This window comes from Diceros bicornis, chromosome 35, assembly GCF_020826845.1.
Source record: "Diceros bicornis minor isolate mBicDic1 chromosome 35, mDicBic1.mat.cur, whole genome shotgun sequence".
Lineage (NCBI taxonomy): Eukaryota > Metazoa > Chordata > Mammalia > Perissodactyla > Rhinocerotidae > Diceros > Diceros bicornis.
Window position 1 is genome coordinate 29496291 of NC_080774.1, and position 15078 is coordinate 29511368.

Below are 15078 nucleotides of genomic sequence, written 5' to 3' on the forward strand. Positions count from 1 at the left end.
TTTGGTGGTCACACATTAGTTCATAGACTAAAACTCTTGTTACCTTGACTTTAAATTTTCTGAGCCCTTTTGGGGTAAGGAGCACTCATAAGCGAGGTAGCCCCTAAGGCAGTCTCTTTCAGGATTGGAATCATCATTCTCTCCACACCATCAGAGGACAGGGGACATGGGAACAATCGAGTTGTAAGTGCCAGCCCTCTTCCAGCAGCCGCACCACCTGGTGGGCAGGTTTTGTCTGGACCACCTGGAGCCTGGGCTGGATTTGGTGGTCTCTGGCACCCTGCAGTGATGAGCCGTCTCAGCCTGGTGTGTTGTGGTGGTTGGACCATATTTCATTTGTGATGAGTGCTGTTTGACCCAGTGAGTAAGATCATCCTTTACAAGGAAGCTGGTCTGGAGCTGGTTGGCTGAGGGGCCAGAGTAATCAGCCTGTGTCCACGTCCACAGGCTGCTGGCTGGCACTGCCCCTGGGGCGGGTCAGGTGTGGGCTCATTGTGAGGCATTCAAGACATGTGCTTCCCCAGGTCTCTAGTTCAGAATTCCTCCCAGGTCAGTGTCCAGAGTTACCCTCATGGTTCTGGACTCATGCAGCTAACTCGGCAGATTTGGGTGGTAATTCTGAAGGGTATAAGGGGGCTGTCATATATAGTCCTCCTCCCAGTTTGCTGGCCAGCAGTGAAAAGACCAAGAAGAGAGGCTGGTTTGGGGTTATTGTTTTACAACTTGATCTTCAAAGGACATAGAGCATCCATCTCCCTCCTTTGCTGGGTTCCTACTATCCCAGATCCTTTTCCCCCATCCCACTGAGTAATGGGGGATCACCGTAACGATTTAGAGCCAAATCTTCTCACAGTTTCCTTCCAGGAGATGGGGCATCCATCGGTATTGATCTAATTGCAGATGACCCACCACCCTAGCCCTCTATTGGCCGTCAGGCCACATCGCCTGAATTTGTGACCCACAGGTTGAGAAGTCTGTTGTCCCTGTGGCCGGTCAGAAGCTGTGCTCTTGTGCTCCTGAGCTGCATCCTGTGCTCCATGTAGCTTGTTGGACGACCAGTACAGGGACTCCAGGTCCTTGTGTTATTTGTGAAGGATCGTTTAGAAAAAGCAAAATCCAACCTCCTTGGTAGTAGTTTGTTCTGGAAGGTTGGCTTAAATTACTGCAGGCCAAACCTCCCCTGCCTTCTCCCCTTCTACAAGATTTCCCGTATGAAAAGCCCTAAAACTGATTGAGGGATGGTCATTTTTGAAAACATAACATTGGGGCCATCCTGTGTGAGGCCACCCGTGAAGTCAGAAGTTCTGCACTCTCAGACATCAGTAGGGGTGCGGAGAGAGGACAGAGTGATGTCCTCCATCCGTGAGACCTGGAAACAGGGAAATGTTTGAAGAGACAGAGAGTGGAGCGCCCAGCCTCACCCTCACCATATGAAGCCTCTGGGAGAGGCAAGGGTAAAGGAAAATTGGTCCCTCCTTGTTGACATGCAAGGCAGCCTGTACGTGCTCTTGGACACATGCCTGGCCATCGCTCTTTACTCGAGCTATGCCTGATGTATTTGGTCCCAAGCTGTCGCTTCTGAGTCCGTCAGAAACTCTGGATTTCTTTTATACACCCCTGGGCAGGCTTCTCTAACGCAGCTGTCCTGGGATTAAGTCTCACGAGCCCTAGTAGACCTTGCACCCCACGTTGCTCGTGGAGAGGGAAGAACACCTGTGTCCATTCTTTGCCCCCTCCCGCCATGGCCAGCCCAAAGGAAGCTGCCTGTGTTCCCAGTGGCTGATCTCCCCCATCCGGTGTGACCCAGCCTGGACTGGGCTGACCAGCAGTCGGGGTATTTGGTCACCACACTTGCCTTCCGCTGCTCCCTGTGGCAGCTGGCTGTGTGCATTCTGCAGACCCAGTGCCTGGAGGCTTCATCCATTAGAACCCAGAGGACGTGGGATGGAGGGGAGGGGATGAGCCCGGAGGTTCTGAGAGAGCCAGATGCAAAATAGTGGACTGTGTCCCACAGGAAGGCAGTTTTCTCACGAAGACTTGGATAAAGACGACCCCGTATCCATCGGCCTGATCTCCTGTGGAGCAGTGGGTTTCTCCCTTCAGCGAATGGTAAGTGATTTCCACCTGTACCAGGGGATTTATGTTTGAATTAATCTTTCCCACGCCCCCTACCCCACACACCAGGTCGCTTTAGGTTTATCTGACTACACAGGGCCATGGGTGAGTGAGCTGTATCTACAGACCCTGAACTAATTCCCTCACAGTACTTCCCATTTCCCATCTCCCTCTTCCCTCTGGAAGAAGGTATTTTCACTTTGGTTTTGCCTTTTAGATCAATTATAGCAACAGTTTGCAGATGACCCTGGTTTGCAGGCTATCTTTTGATGCTGTGTTGCTGTGTCAGTCAGAGTCGAGTCAGGACAAACCACACCAGTAACTGGAACAGAGACCTTTACTATAAAGAGTTGTTAACTGGTGAAAAGGATAACAGGGGGCTCTGAGAGGCACTACTGTACTGCCTACTAGGCTGAGGAAGTGTCTTGACATGAGTACAGCCATGTTTGGCCGCTCCATTGACCTACAGCCACCAGCACACAAAGAAATATAAAGCTGTTTCTGTGTGGTGGGAACTGGCCTTTTCCTGGGAACTGGCCTTTCTCCCACAGAGAGTTGCAAGTTGTAACATTTCAAGGCTCGTGGAGCATCATAGCACGGGATGGACTGGCCATCTGTGCCGGGCTAGGACAATAACCAGAGAGAACAATGCACGTACACAACTACTGGGCTGGGACGTTAGCCAGGGGGCTCAGTGCATGTACGCCACTGATAACCATTTGTGCATGGAAACACTAAATGCTTACTCTGCAAACTCTGTAATTGCTTACTCTGAAAATTATTGATGGTATAAAAACTGCTGGAAACTGAGACCCAGTGAGAGTTCCACCTGTGGAAGGGACGCCTTGCCCAGGACGTGTGATCCCTGCCCAGCTGCGTCGATTGACAGGGCTCTCCCGGCAGTGGGGCGTGGATGTTGTGAGTAACTGATTTGATGTGAAGTAATTGATTTGATGTGAAGTAATTGATCTGATGTGTTCTCTTTTCGGTCAACCTGGTGTTTCTCTTTCCGGTTGATTTGTGTCATTTCTCTTCAGTCGATGTGGATGTTTTCCCTTTCCAGTCGGGCTGATGTTTTTCCCTCTTAATATTTGACCTATTCGAATCTGTTTGCAGACTATCGCCTTTACTATCCTCTATATAATAAAATATATCTTCAGTCCATTTGTTTGGAGTGGAAAGTTTCTTTTACGTCTCTAATCGAATCCCCGAACCTCTCATAACAGGAAGACTGGACAGTGGAGGAACTAAGGGCTGAGGAGAGGGACTCCACACAAGGCTGAGAGTCAGACCTTGTTGAGGAGGGCGTGGCTTTGCAGGGACGTGCAGCCTGTCATAGGCACGGAAACACGTCACAGGGCGTGGGCCAGAGCTGGTCCCTGGAAGTGGCCCACCCTTGCAGAGGGCATGGGTGGGCTGGGCAGGTCTGCAGGAGCAGCTCCTGGGGTGGGGAGACGGTTGCCTGAGGATGCAGCAGGAGCTGGTCTACAGAAGTGGCAGCAGGGGACATATGTTTAAATTAGTAATCTTGTTTTCTATTGCCCCTCCCAGGATCTGGAAAATGGAGTCCTGGGCTAAGCAGATGCTTTCTAGAAGAATACACTATGGGAGGGGAGGTCAGCCTTTGGTGGTCAGCAGTCTGGGTGGCTAAGGGCTGTGTAATGGTTTTGCTATTACAGGGCGACCCTCATTTCTCCACCTACACTACAATAGAGGATTACACATAGAATCAGAGGGAAGTCTTGAACCAAAGAAAAGCCCTGGGTATGGGGCCAGATTCCAGGTCCCAGGATGAAAGACTGGTCATGAACGAATGCTTCCGGGTGTGTTAGCTGAGTGACTCTTATTCTCGGGATGCTGTGGTGACTGCTTCAGGCTGGGGCACTCTTCTGGTAATTCTCAGTCAGTGGTGTAGCTGGTGGCCTGCAGGGGTGACCTGCTGGCAGGAAGTGGGAATTTACTGCCCTACAAGGTCACTTCTTACTCCAATCCCAGAAGCCAAGCCACCCCACCCCAGCCCCAACCTGGAGGGAGACCTGCAGGGGTCCCCTTATGGGAGCCCCCCAGGCATTGAGTCTTTCCTGGAGATGATGGGCCCTGGCGCTGAACAAGCGAGAGGAGAGACCCTAGGGAGGTAGGGGGTGGGGGTGGGTGTTTCCTACCCCTTTTCTCACATTCTAGGCCCTTCTCTCTGTGGTCCAGGATTTGCTTGGCTTTGCCACCAGGTGTCGCTGTCTACTCCTACAGAAGCACAGGAAAGCGACTACTGAATTAGGATCAGGGCACTGCAGAGAGTCAGTGGTGTGCTGGAGCCTGCTTGCACCAGCTCACGAGGACTGATGACTGAACACGTCTCTTCCCAGCTCTGTGCTCAGTGATGCACCTCCGAAGCTTGAAATCAGCCATGGTGGGAGTATTTACACAGTGGATGTGAAATTGGCAAATGCTACAGGTTAGGGTTCCTTCCCCCACCCTGCCCTCCAAGTTAGTTGTTCAACACTTACCAGCACATCACTGGCTGTAGTAACACCAACTGGGAAACTGAGGCTTGGGGAGTTTATTGAATTAGTGGCAGAACAGGAAGAGAACCCTGCTGTGTGTGAGGCACTGAGTTAGGTGCGGAGATAACGAGTTAAGGGTCCCTCTCCTCTGCCCAGTAGGGAGAGGGAGACTCCACACGTCACTGCAGTGGAGGGCTCACCTGGCACCCGGCACATATGTGGGGTTTTGCCTGCATTATTTGAGAGCTATAAGGCACGGTGGGGTAACAGCATTGGGGAGTGAAAATGGAAAGCTTGATAAAATCAAGAGTTGCAGAGACTTAGGGAAGTAGGACTCCCCGAACTGCTGGTGGGGGTGTGGATTAGTGCAGCCACAAGAGGGAGCAGGAAAACTGAAAGTGTGCATTCCTTTTGATTCAGCGGTTCCCCCTCTGGGAATTATTTGGAAGAGCATTATTTACTAATTGCTGCATTATTTGTAGTAGCCAAAAGTAGGGAACAACCTAAATGCCTATATGTACTATATATACATAGGGATACCTTTATATGATGGACTGTTCAGCAATTAGGATGAATGAACTAGATCTATATGTATTATCATGGTCAGATCTCAAGAACATAATGTTGAGTGAAAGAAAATGTAGCCAGATATGTACAGCATAAATCCATTTATGTAAAATTCAAAACTTGGAAACAAATTCAAATTTCTTATCACAGCTTCACATGACCTGTTATGACCTTTTATGTGTATAAGTTTACTTGTTTATGGTCTCTCTCCCTCTCTTAAACGTAAGGCAAGGACTTTGTTGTGTTCACTTCTGTGTCCACATTGTTCTTGGAAAAGTAGAATTGTACATCCACTTTGGAAAACAGGTCAGTGGTTGCTTAAGAAGTTAAGCAATGAACTACATCTATCAAATGATCCAGTCGTTCCACCCCTAGGTATATACCCAAGAGAAAAGAAACAAATGTCTATGTGAAGATGTGTACACAGATGTTTGTTAGAACACTGCTTGGCTCATAGTAAGTGATCAGTAAATACCTGAACCAATGAATGAGTGGTTCAGAAGGGAAAAGATGTAGTCTGAGAGGAGAGGCTGTGTACCACCGGCTGCCCTCAGGTAACAGCCTGAATCTGGTCGCAGATCATCTGGCCCCTGGCCAGAGGCCATGGGCCAGGGCTGGTGCAGAGAAGTGGCCCACCCTGGCCAGAAGGTGTGGGAGGCTGGAGCTGGTCTTTTGCCTAGAGGAGGGCTGGACCTTTTGCGAAAATGGCTGTCAGGTGGACAGAGTGGGGCCTGAGTGCAAAGCTGGAACTGGTCAGCCAGGGCTGCTGAGGTGAGACTGGGCCATCCACACACCCCTCACTGGCTCCTGGGCTCAATAAAAAGAAAGGAAAGCCAGAACTCGAGAGGTGCCTTCTTTCCTCTATGGCCTTGCAGCCACTCTCCAGCACCCTCTATTGGCAAAGCCCAGCATTGCACCAGCTGGGAACAAACCTGCTTGCGTGTAATAAGATGCGGCTACCCTTTATACAAAGACCTCACCTGCTCCCCCAAAGGAGGAAACCCACGGCTCTCAAGGGTCATTGTATCCACAGTTAACTACATTAATTTATCCTCAAATTCAGTCACCGTCCCACCGAATATTCTGCTAACCTCCAAGAATTTGTATATAAAGTAATAACGAGAGGAAAAGGGAACATGCTTAATAAACACAAATACGTACTTACACGTAACAAGCAAAGACAAAAGGTGCAAAGTTCCCACAGTTCCCCTTTTCTCGTTGGTCATGAATAGGGTTGCCAGATAAAATACAGGATGTCCAGTGAATAAGTTTTTAGCATAAGTCCGTCCCAAATATTTAGGGACTTACACTAAAAAGACTATTTGATGTCTATCCAAAATTCAAATTTAACCGGGCATCTGTATTTTTATTTGCTAAATCTAGTGCCCCTAGTCATGAGGTCATAGTTTATATCTATGACTTCTTCTTCCTCCACCCATTCGATGTTTCTCTTGTCCTCAGCTGGAACCTCAGCTGGTCACGCATCTTTACCTGGTGTGTGTGGGGGGATCCTAAGCTCCATTCTTGAAGACTCTGAGGACTAAGAAGTACAAAGTCCTCCCTGCCTCCACTGTGTCCCAGCCGCCCAATTTCTCCTTTGTAGTCTGGATCCATCAGTCCAACCAGGAGAGTGGCCCTTTTTCTCCTTGTTGGTTTCAACTCAATGGAACCATTGTAGTGCCCCCTGGTGGAAGCACTATCTTCTTGGGAACTAAGATCTCCAAAGTAGCAGAGCTCAAAGTGGCTAGGACAGAAAGCAAACATTCTTTGAGTGAATTATTAGGATTAATTGTGAGAGAAGCCACTCTCACGTCTATCCCTTGATTCCCAGTCTCATGTATTCTGGCTCTAGGGGGGACTGCACCTCATAACGGTCTTTGATTCAAGGCATAAAGTGCATCCTACACGACCGAAGCCCATATTTCAGGGTGTTATCTCTCAACTTGTGCCATAACTGAGTCTTCAGTAAGCCACCACACTTTTTCTTTTTTATTGAGGTCATAATGATTTATAATATTGTGAAATTTCAGGTGTACATTATGATTTATCACTGTTCTGTATAGAACATCTGCATCGCGCTCACCACCAATAGTCCAATTTTTATCCGTCACCATGTACATGTGCCCCTCTACCCCTTTCTCCCAGCCCCCAACCCCCTCCCCTCTGGTAACAGCTGCAGGGCACGCTGGGGTCAGCACTGACCCCTGGTGGGAAGGGCGAGTGGCCGCTTCTGGGGGCGACAACAGGCGACCATGGAGGGCGGTGCCCGGGTGGCGACGGGTCCCACTCACCGAGGGTCCGCAACACGTTCCGGGGCCGCCCCTTGCGCGCGGCGGAGCCCCAGCCCCCGCAGCAGAGCCCGACCCCGGGCAGCGCATGGAGGCGGCTTCCGGTCCCAACCCTACGCCGGGGGCGGGGTCCTGCCAGACCCCGCCTGGCATCCCGCCCCGCTCCGAGGACACGTGCACGTCAGGTACCGTCCTCGGACGCCCGGGCCCCGCCCCTCGCTCCTCCGCTGTCTACAGTTCCTGCCGCCCTGGCTGAGGCGACGTCCAGAGAACGCGAGCTGCGGCGCCAGGTGAGTCCGCGGTGGGCGGCGGGCCCGGGACGGGGTGGGCGAGCTGCCAGGGACGGGCCGGGGTCGCCCGGGGGCGGCGGACGCGAGGGGCAGTGCGGGGTCTGAGGGTGCGGGGGCCTCCACCGGGGACCCCCATTCCCCACCCACCGCCTCCCCACCCGTGTCGCCGCCGCCCTCCGCCTTGCTGGGCCGGCGGGCCACGAACCGTTAGCCGGCGTGGGGTCCCACCCTTAGACCCCAGGGTTCGGGCAGGCGGCTTAGGGGGTGGGGGCCGGGTTCTGTCCAGAGCAGCCTCGCGGGCCCAGGGTGAGGGGGGTCTGGGGTCGGCGCTGCGCGCAGGGGGCGCCAGGATCCCAGAGGATGCTGCGCACCCTGAATTAATGAGGAGCCTCTGGCTTTCTCCCAGAACCAACTAGAAGCCCTGGGACCCCTCTAGGGACGCGAATGCCACAGATGGGGGTTGGGGTAAGACGCAGCCTCAGGATGGGAGACACCCCCCCTTCGGCACTGCAGTCCCCCTTAGTGAGTGGAGCCCCCCATGGTGCGCCCATAGAAATCCTCTGGTCCCTCAGGGCCTCCAGTCCCCCCACCCACACCCCGCCAGCCAGACAACGGTGCCCCCTGGACCCTGCTTCTCTCTGCACTGCTCCTTGTTAACTTCTCTGGGGAGTAAAAAAAAAACAAGGAAACAAATTCTCCTGGGATGAAAAACCTTGAGTCTAATTAGCGTTTAGCCTTCTCATTAACTCATTTCTCACATTCTTCCAGGCCAGTGTTGATGGAGGGAGAGAAGGCACCTAGGATTTGGGCAGGTGGGGTTCAGGGGGAGCAGTGAGCAGAGGAGGGGGGACACTTCACTTTTGGTTGAGGCCCCCTCTGCACAGGTGGTTGCCTTCCGCTCTCAGACCAGCAAGGGGGGGATTTAACCATCTGGGTCAGACCCCCTGGAGGGGAGACAGATTGTGCCTCTCCTGATGCCCCTGGACCCCCGGCCCTATTGCTGGGTTTTCTGAAGCCTGGACCCTGACTGCTGGTCTGTGTTGCCCTGACGCCCACTCCAGGCATGCCCTCTTCTGTGAAGGTGCTGTTAGGCCAGGCCCACAGGTGTCTGTATGGCCCCCCAGCAGGCCTGCTGCTGCTCCCCTGAGGCGGTGCAGAGGAGACTGCCTGTCCTGGCTTGGTTGCTTGACCACTCTGTGCAATGGCTGAAGATGGATTTCATTGCTGGGCTTTCAGTCCAGCTCAAGGTCATTCCCCAGTCACCAGCCTATGCTGAGGTGGCCTGACTCCTGCCCCAAGTGAGATGACTGCCCCTGCTGCTGGCCACGTCCTGTTTCCATTCTGTGACCCCACTCTGAGCCTCAGTGCCCTCCCAGAAGCAGAGTAGAAATGCGTAGTATCCCCTCCAGACAAGCGGGATTCCCAGGGTTCCAGCCCCGTGGGGCCCAAGAAGCCTTGGTTTACAGTCTAGAGCCTGTGACTGCCTTTGGGCAGACACACGCCCCTGTACCTGCTCTTGTCACACTTGTCACACACAGGCACCCGGCTAGTTCTGGATTGCCTGATGGGGCAGCAGGATGACTCACCGCAGCCTTAAGAATGCTTTCTCAGACTCACACTCTCACAGAACCTCACAGGCCTTTGTGCTCCCGCAGGTGGCACCCGGGGCCCCAGTTGGGTGGGGGGAGAAAAGAGGTCCTCTGATCACTGCAGGTCACACCGTGGATAATAGAGGGGGAGCGTTTATCCTGCCTGTGTGCGCAGGTTTGCCCAAAGTACCCAGTGGACACACAGACCCCTGTGCTCAGACGTCTACACCAGGGACCCTATGGGTGTGCCGCGTGCCTCCTGGGTGCTCATCCCTCTCTCTCCCCAACAGTATGGCCTCTACTTTGCCTTCATGGGTGCTTCATGTATTTCTTCTTGGGCACCTCCCGGGATGTTACTCTGGGCCCCACGGCCATCATGTCCCTCCTAGTCCCCTTCTGCACCTTCCGTGAGCCCGCCTGTGCTGTGCTGCTGGCCTTCCTGTGGGGCTGCATGCAGTTAGCCATGGGCTCCTGCGCTTGGGTAAGACTCTCGGGCCTTCCTGCTGTGGTGGGGGCTGCGGTTCTGCTCTTCCTGGGGACCTGGACACCTGCCTGCTGGGGATGCCCCTGCCCTCAGCGTTTCGTTCTTTGCCTTCCAAGGGCTGTCCCTGTGTGTGTGGTGGGGGGGTGGGGGAGAGGACGTGCTGCCTCAGCCCTACCCTATTCTGCTTAGAGGCCAGGACACTTGGAGAAGTGCCCGAGGCCTCAGACCCCAGCCTCCCTTTCCTGCTCTCCAGACCAGCCCAAACAGGACAGGTCACCCACCACCTTAGCCCCAATCCCACCCACACCCCCTCTCCCGGCCCACGTCCACCTGTGTCCTCTGGGGCGGGGCAGAGCTGTGGCCACCTCGGTATTTCCTCCTGGGCGGCCAGGGTTCCTGCTGGACTTCGTCTCCTGCCCCGTCAGCCATTAAAGGTTTCACCTCTGCTGCTGCCGTCACCATGGGCTTCGGGCAGATGAAGGTAGGCTCGCTAGTGGGCACCGGGGCACCTGCAGGGTAGCAGGACCAAGGCCGGGTCCTGATATGTGTGGCCAGTCGACGTCTTGCTGTTCCAGAGCTCGAAGCACGCGGTGCTCACATGGGTCCATGAATAAAATGACCCCTTGGGGGAGACGTTGGCGGAAGGTCAGATTCTATAACAGGTCGTTTGGGGACCGATAGTGACAGCCCCCGCTCTGGGTGGAGTGTCCCCCAGTGCGCTTGGTTCCCTCCCAGAGTGGTTCTGTTCTGCTCTCTCTACTGCACCCTCAGCCAGCAGCCTTCACAGGTCCCGAGCATCCTGCCAGATTTCCACAAGCAAATCATTCCCCCATGCTCATTTAGCTAGATGATTTCATTTTTATGTATTTTTCCAATTTCTGTTGGCTATTTTCAAATGCTGTGCTTCTTTATATTTCTGTTTAATCTCTATAAGAAGTGCTAGATCGATGATCACCGGTTATCTTGGATGTCATTTATTCTCCTTTCACTGGGTTTGAAGTTCATGGGGGGCTGCCCAGCGCTGTGCTTGGTATAAAGTAGGTCAGCCTCCAGGGAGAGAATGTGCGCTTCTTGGTGAGCAATTTCCTTGTGACACCAGGACAAGTTCAGGGCAGATGCCTAGAGGTAAGGCTGCCTGAGAGCCTCCCCGCGGGTCCCTCGTTCCTCCACCAGCCCTGGGTCACCAGCCATGTTCCCCCTTCTCCTTCCCAGGTGACTGAGGTCTCAGTAGGTGCTGCTGTGTCCAGACACTGAGCTAAAACCTTTTCATGAATCATTTCATTTCATCTCACAAACACCCTGCCTGGCAGGAAGTACTTCAGTCCCCATGTAAGGTGAAAGGACTGAGGGCCCGGCCCGGTGACAAAGCAGTTAAGTGTGCTCACTCTGCTTCGGCGGCCCGAGGGTTCGCAGGTTTGGATCCCGGGCACGCACCGAAGTGCCGCTTGTCAGGCCACGCTATGGCAGCGTCCCATGTAAAGTAGAGGAAGATGGGCACATATGTTAGCCCAGGACCAGTCTTCCTCGGCAAAAAGAGGAGCATTGGCATCGGATATTAGCTCAGGGCTGATCGCACACACACACACACGTGCGCGCGCGTGCACACACACACAGTAAATGTAGAGAAAAAGATGAGAAGACTGAGGCCCAGCCAGGTTGAGTCACTGACCCAAGGCCTCCCAGCCTGTGGGTGATGGGCCTCCACACCCCTGAGCAGTGTGCTTCCAGAGCCTTCCACCGTTGTTGTCCATGAGGTTCCCCAGTTGGGGACCCGGCACATACCCTGGAAGCCTCCCTCCCTGGTGACATCTTTCTTTGAGTCCAACATGGAATCTTGCAGGGCTGGAGGGTCACTGTGTGGCCCCCTGTCCCCTGAGTCCTGGTCGTTGGTCCCCCCACAGTTGCTGGGGGGCACATGTCCCTGGTTGGCCCCGTCCACAAATGAGGTGAGGCACGTACACAGAGGATGAGCTGAAGTTTGGAAACACACATGATGTCCCTCCCTTTCTGAATGCTCAGAGACGTCTAGTTGATGTTTGGTTTGTAGAGTGTCCTCAAATTGTGCTGGGGCCACGATTCTCTGTTTTCTGGAATCCACGTGGTTCCTCTTTGCTCATGTACAGGCTTCTGGCCCTTCCCTCGAAGCTGCCAAGGGCTGGGTAATTCATCAGACCTGACACCCCAGCTTCCTGAGAATAGCAGAGTTCCTGCCAGCTCTTCTCAGGGTCCTGGTCATCTGGTCCCTGCCAGCATGTGCTCTGTGCTCCTTGTAGTGTCACGGCGTCCAGCAAACACCTGCAGACCCTCCCCCAGACCAGGCTTACAGAACTCCACCCTCCCCACCTCCAGGAGCTCCTGCACACACAGCCCGGCCAGGGTGGCAGGGCCTGTGATGGGGCAGAAGCTGCAGCTGGGAGACCCAGGGAGGCACGTCAGCCAACCCGGGGCCTCAGGAAGGGTTTCCTGCAGGATGGGAGGCTGAGTGGGATCTAGAGGATGTCCAGGCAGAGGGGCTGCGTGGGCAAAGGCCCCGACTGTGTGAGAGGAGGCACCTCCAGGGTTCCCTGCTGCTGAGTGGGGCTGGAGCCTAGATTTGGACTGGGGCAGGAAGGGGGTAGCCCAAGACCACAGGGGCCTGTGAGCCCCTCTAAGGAGCTGAACTGGAGATGGCAGCGGCGGGAGCCACAGATGGGCTCAGGTGAGGGGTGCTTGATCGTCTGTGCTTTGAGAGGGACCACTCAGGCTGCTGGAGGGAGGTGGATGAGGGCAGAGGTGGGGCCCCATGGTGGTCACCGTGGGGTCTGTTCGGAGGAAGTGGTGGCCCAGCCAGGGTTGAGAGGAAGCGCAGACCCAGGCCATAGGTAGGGAGAGTGAGGCAGTGCAGGTGGCCCCACACTGTCCTCTGCCCACTTCTCACAGTCCCACCCCCACAAAGTCCTACCATCTCATTTGGCTTCTCAGAGTCCCTGGCCCTTCCTGGCACCCTGGTGCTACATTCCTCTGGACAGCGGCCTCCACCCTCCGCCTGGCAGAACCACGTCTGTGCGAGTGCCTGACGCTTGAGGGTGCTTCCTCTCCGGGGTCTGGGACTCCCAGAAAGCTTGCCACCATCCCCTCCTGGCTGATGCCCTGAACTCTGTGACCGTTTGCAGGCACTAATGTCCCTGTTTCACAGCAGAACAAGCCTAGAAGGGACTTGGCCAGTGTGTGGGGTCCCACTTCCCTACAGGCCCCTCTGACGAAGGTCCCTTCCTTAGTCTGCCACACCCAGCACCTCCACCCTGGCATAAACTTACCCTCCCCGAGTCCCTGTACCGCCCCTATTCCGTTGTCCAAATTGGACCAGAGAAGGTGGGCCTCAAGGAGTCATTTCTGCCCCTACCAGGGACAGAACTCTCAGGAGGGAAGGAGTCTCGCTCTGCCTTGGGATGCCGCACTGCACCCCCTATCTGACGGGGGGCTGCTCGCCCTCCCCCCTTCTGACCACCTCCTTTTATTTGCACCCTCCAGCTTTCCCATGTGCCCCCAGACTCAGGGAACCCTGGGGGCTAAGTAGGGGAGGGGCGTGTTCCTGTGGACTGCAGGGCTGGGTAACGAAGGGGAGACACCTCCTGGGCCTGGACAACTCTGCTCTCTCACCGCCTCAGCACCCTCCATCCCACTGTGAACCGCTGGGCTGACGAGGACTGTCCTGAGGGGAGACGGGGACGCACAGCAGCACGGTAACTGTGGGCCTGTCTTCCAGCGCCTCCACTGGGAGGGGGTTCAGGGGGCCATGCTGGGACCCTGGCTGGCTCCCTCGTGCAGGCCCCGTGGTGCCTCTGTGTGTCTTCTTTCTGCCAACAGCCCCCTGCCCACTCCCTCCCCAGGCCCTGTGGAGTCTTGAGGGCCTGGAGTTTGTCTTGTTTTCAAGGCGTAAAAACAGGCCAGTGTGTGGAGTTCAATGGGACCCACAGGTCCTGTGAGATCCAGGCCTGCTGCCTCATGGAGAGCAACACTGTGCCGGTGTAAGTGTCCCCGACACCCAGGGCAGGTCCCAGGACCAGCAGAGCCTGCCCCTGACCTCCCCCACCACAGGAAGCCCCTGCTGCTCCAGGCTGAGAACTCCACACTGTTCATCAAAAACACTGTCACCTTCAGCAAGTTCAACTTCTCCAGGTGAGCAGGGTGGGTCCTGGCTGCCCCAGATCCTCCTTGTCCCCTGCCTGGCCCGACCCCCCAGCCCCACCCCTTCTCAGGTTCAATGCCTTGGAGACTTGGGACACCATTTCTTTCAAGCACTGCTGCTGTGACCCAGGCTTCAGCCCCAGTGCCCCGTGTTCCACATCGGGGACCTCGTGGCCACAGCTGGAGGGGTCTGTGAGGGGCAGCGTTCCTGGAGGGCTCAGGGAGAGGGTCCCTGCCCGCGTGCTGGTGGAGCAGTGATGCACTGTGTGCAGGGCGGGGCTGTGGACATCCATGTCCTCTGGGATTGTGACCTGGACGCCGGGACCTCTGACTGCTGCCCCACGACTCCTTCCAGCTGCGGAAGAGGAGCTACAACTTCAGGTGCGGCCCCACTGCTCACCTGCTGCTCCTCAGCCAGGTCCCCCTCCACTTGTCCTCCTGTGGCGGCCGGGACAGACCCCAGCCTTGCCCATCCCTCTGGACGCTCTGCTGTGTGTGCGAGGGGTCCCCAGGGCAGGAGGGGGTGCTCTCAGCTCCAGGTCCCCCAGCACAGGCTCCATCCAGCCTCCCTCCTAAACCCTTTGCCTACCCCATCTGTCCCCACACCCCTACTGCAGCTGGGACCCTCAGTCCCTCTTCCACTACACCCTGCCTCCGGCATCACCCTCCACAGAACAGGGGGCTTTCCTTACTTTTCCCTTAAGGTTATATCTAAAACATTACAAGAATCTGTAGAAAACTTCCAAGATTAGTGCCGTGAAAACCCATATAGCCTTCATCTGGGTTCACCAGGTTTTTTTTTTTTTTTTTTTACCATTTTGCCCATTCGTTTTTTCTCTCCCTCTGTAGAGTGAGCTGGATATATGTAGATAGATTTCACAGGAAACCATTGGAAAGTAAGTGGCAGATATCTGGACACTTACCCTCTCAATGCTGTCCTGAGAATGAGGACCTTCCGCAGGTGACCACTGGCCTCTTGTCACACTCAGGAATCTGACATTGGCAGATAAATCTAATATGTAAATTTCCCCAGCTGTGCCAATAATCCTCCAGATCTTTTTATTTTCTGATCCAGGA

General features: G+C 54.8%; 1 protein-coding gene and 1 long non-coding RNA gene across 4 annotated transcripts; both read left to right on the top strand.

The window, feature by feature from the left end:
- Positions 1–7664: 7664 nt before the first annotated feature.
- On the top strand, positions 7665–13544 carry LOC131398447 (sodium-independent sulfate anion transporter-like). 3 transcript variants are annotated; one of them, XR_009216886.1, is made up of 3 exons: positions 7665–7761; positions 9300–9831; positions 10226–11393. XR_009216886.1 is itself a non-coding variant. In XM_058531981.1 (3 exons), exons 1-3 carry the CDS (start codon positions 9673–9675, stop codon positions 12895–12897), a joined length of 351 nt encoding a protein of 116 aa, XP_058387964.1. In that variant the 5' UTR covers positions 9034–9672; the 3' UTR covers positions 12898–13472. The 3 variants fall into 3 exon arrangements, 2 of the variants coding, with proteins under 2 accessions (XP_058387964.1, XP_058387965.1); XM_058531981.1 differs by lacking the exon at positions 7665–7761 and adding an exon at positions 12796–13472 and having other exon boundaries at positions 9034–9831; positions 10226–10315; XM_058531982.1 differs by lacking the exon at positions 7665–7761 and adding an exon at positions 13482–13544 and having other exon boundaries at positions 9038–9831; positions 10226–10315.
- Positions 13545–13632: 88 nt separating this feature from the next.
- Positions 13633–15070, top strand: LOC131398449 (uncharacterized). Its single transcript, XR_009216887.1, has 3 exons — positions 13633–14189; positions 14274–14382; positions 14851–15070. It is a non-coding gene; the product is annotated as an uncharacterized LOC131398449 (long non-coding RNA).
- Positions 15071–15078: the final 8 nt, after the last annotated feature.

Coding starts and splice junctions, on each gene's coding strand:
- LOC131398447 (XM_058531981.1), top strand. CDS start 9,673: ATGTATTTCTTCTTGGGCACCTCCCGGGATGTTACTCTGGGCCCCACG. Junction 9,832..10,225: donor CCATGGGCTCCTGCGCTTGG/GTAAGACTCTCG, acceptor CTGGGCGGCCAG/GGTTCCTGCTGGACTTCGTC. Junction 10,316..12,795: donor TGGGCTTCGGGCAGATGAAG/GTAGGCTCGCTA, acceptor TTGGCTTCTCAG/AGTCCCTGGCCCTTCCTGGC.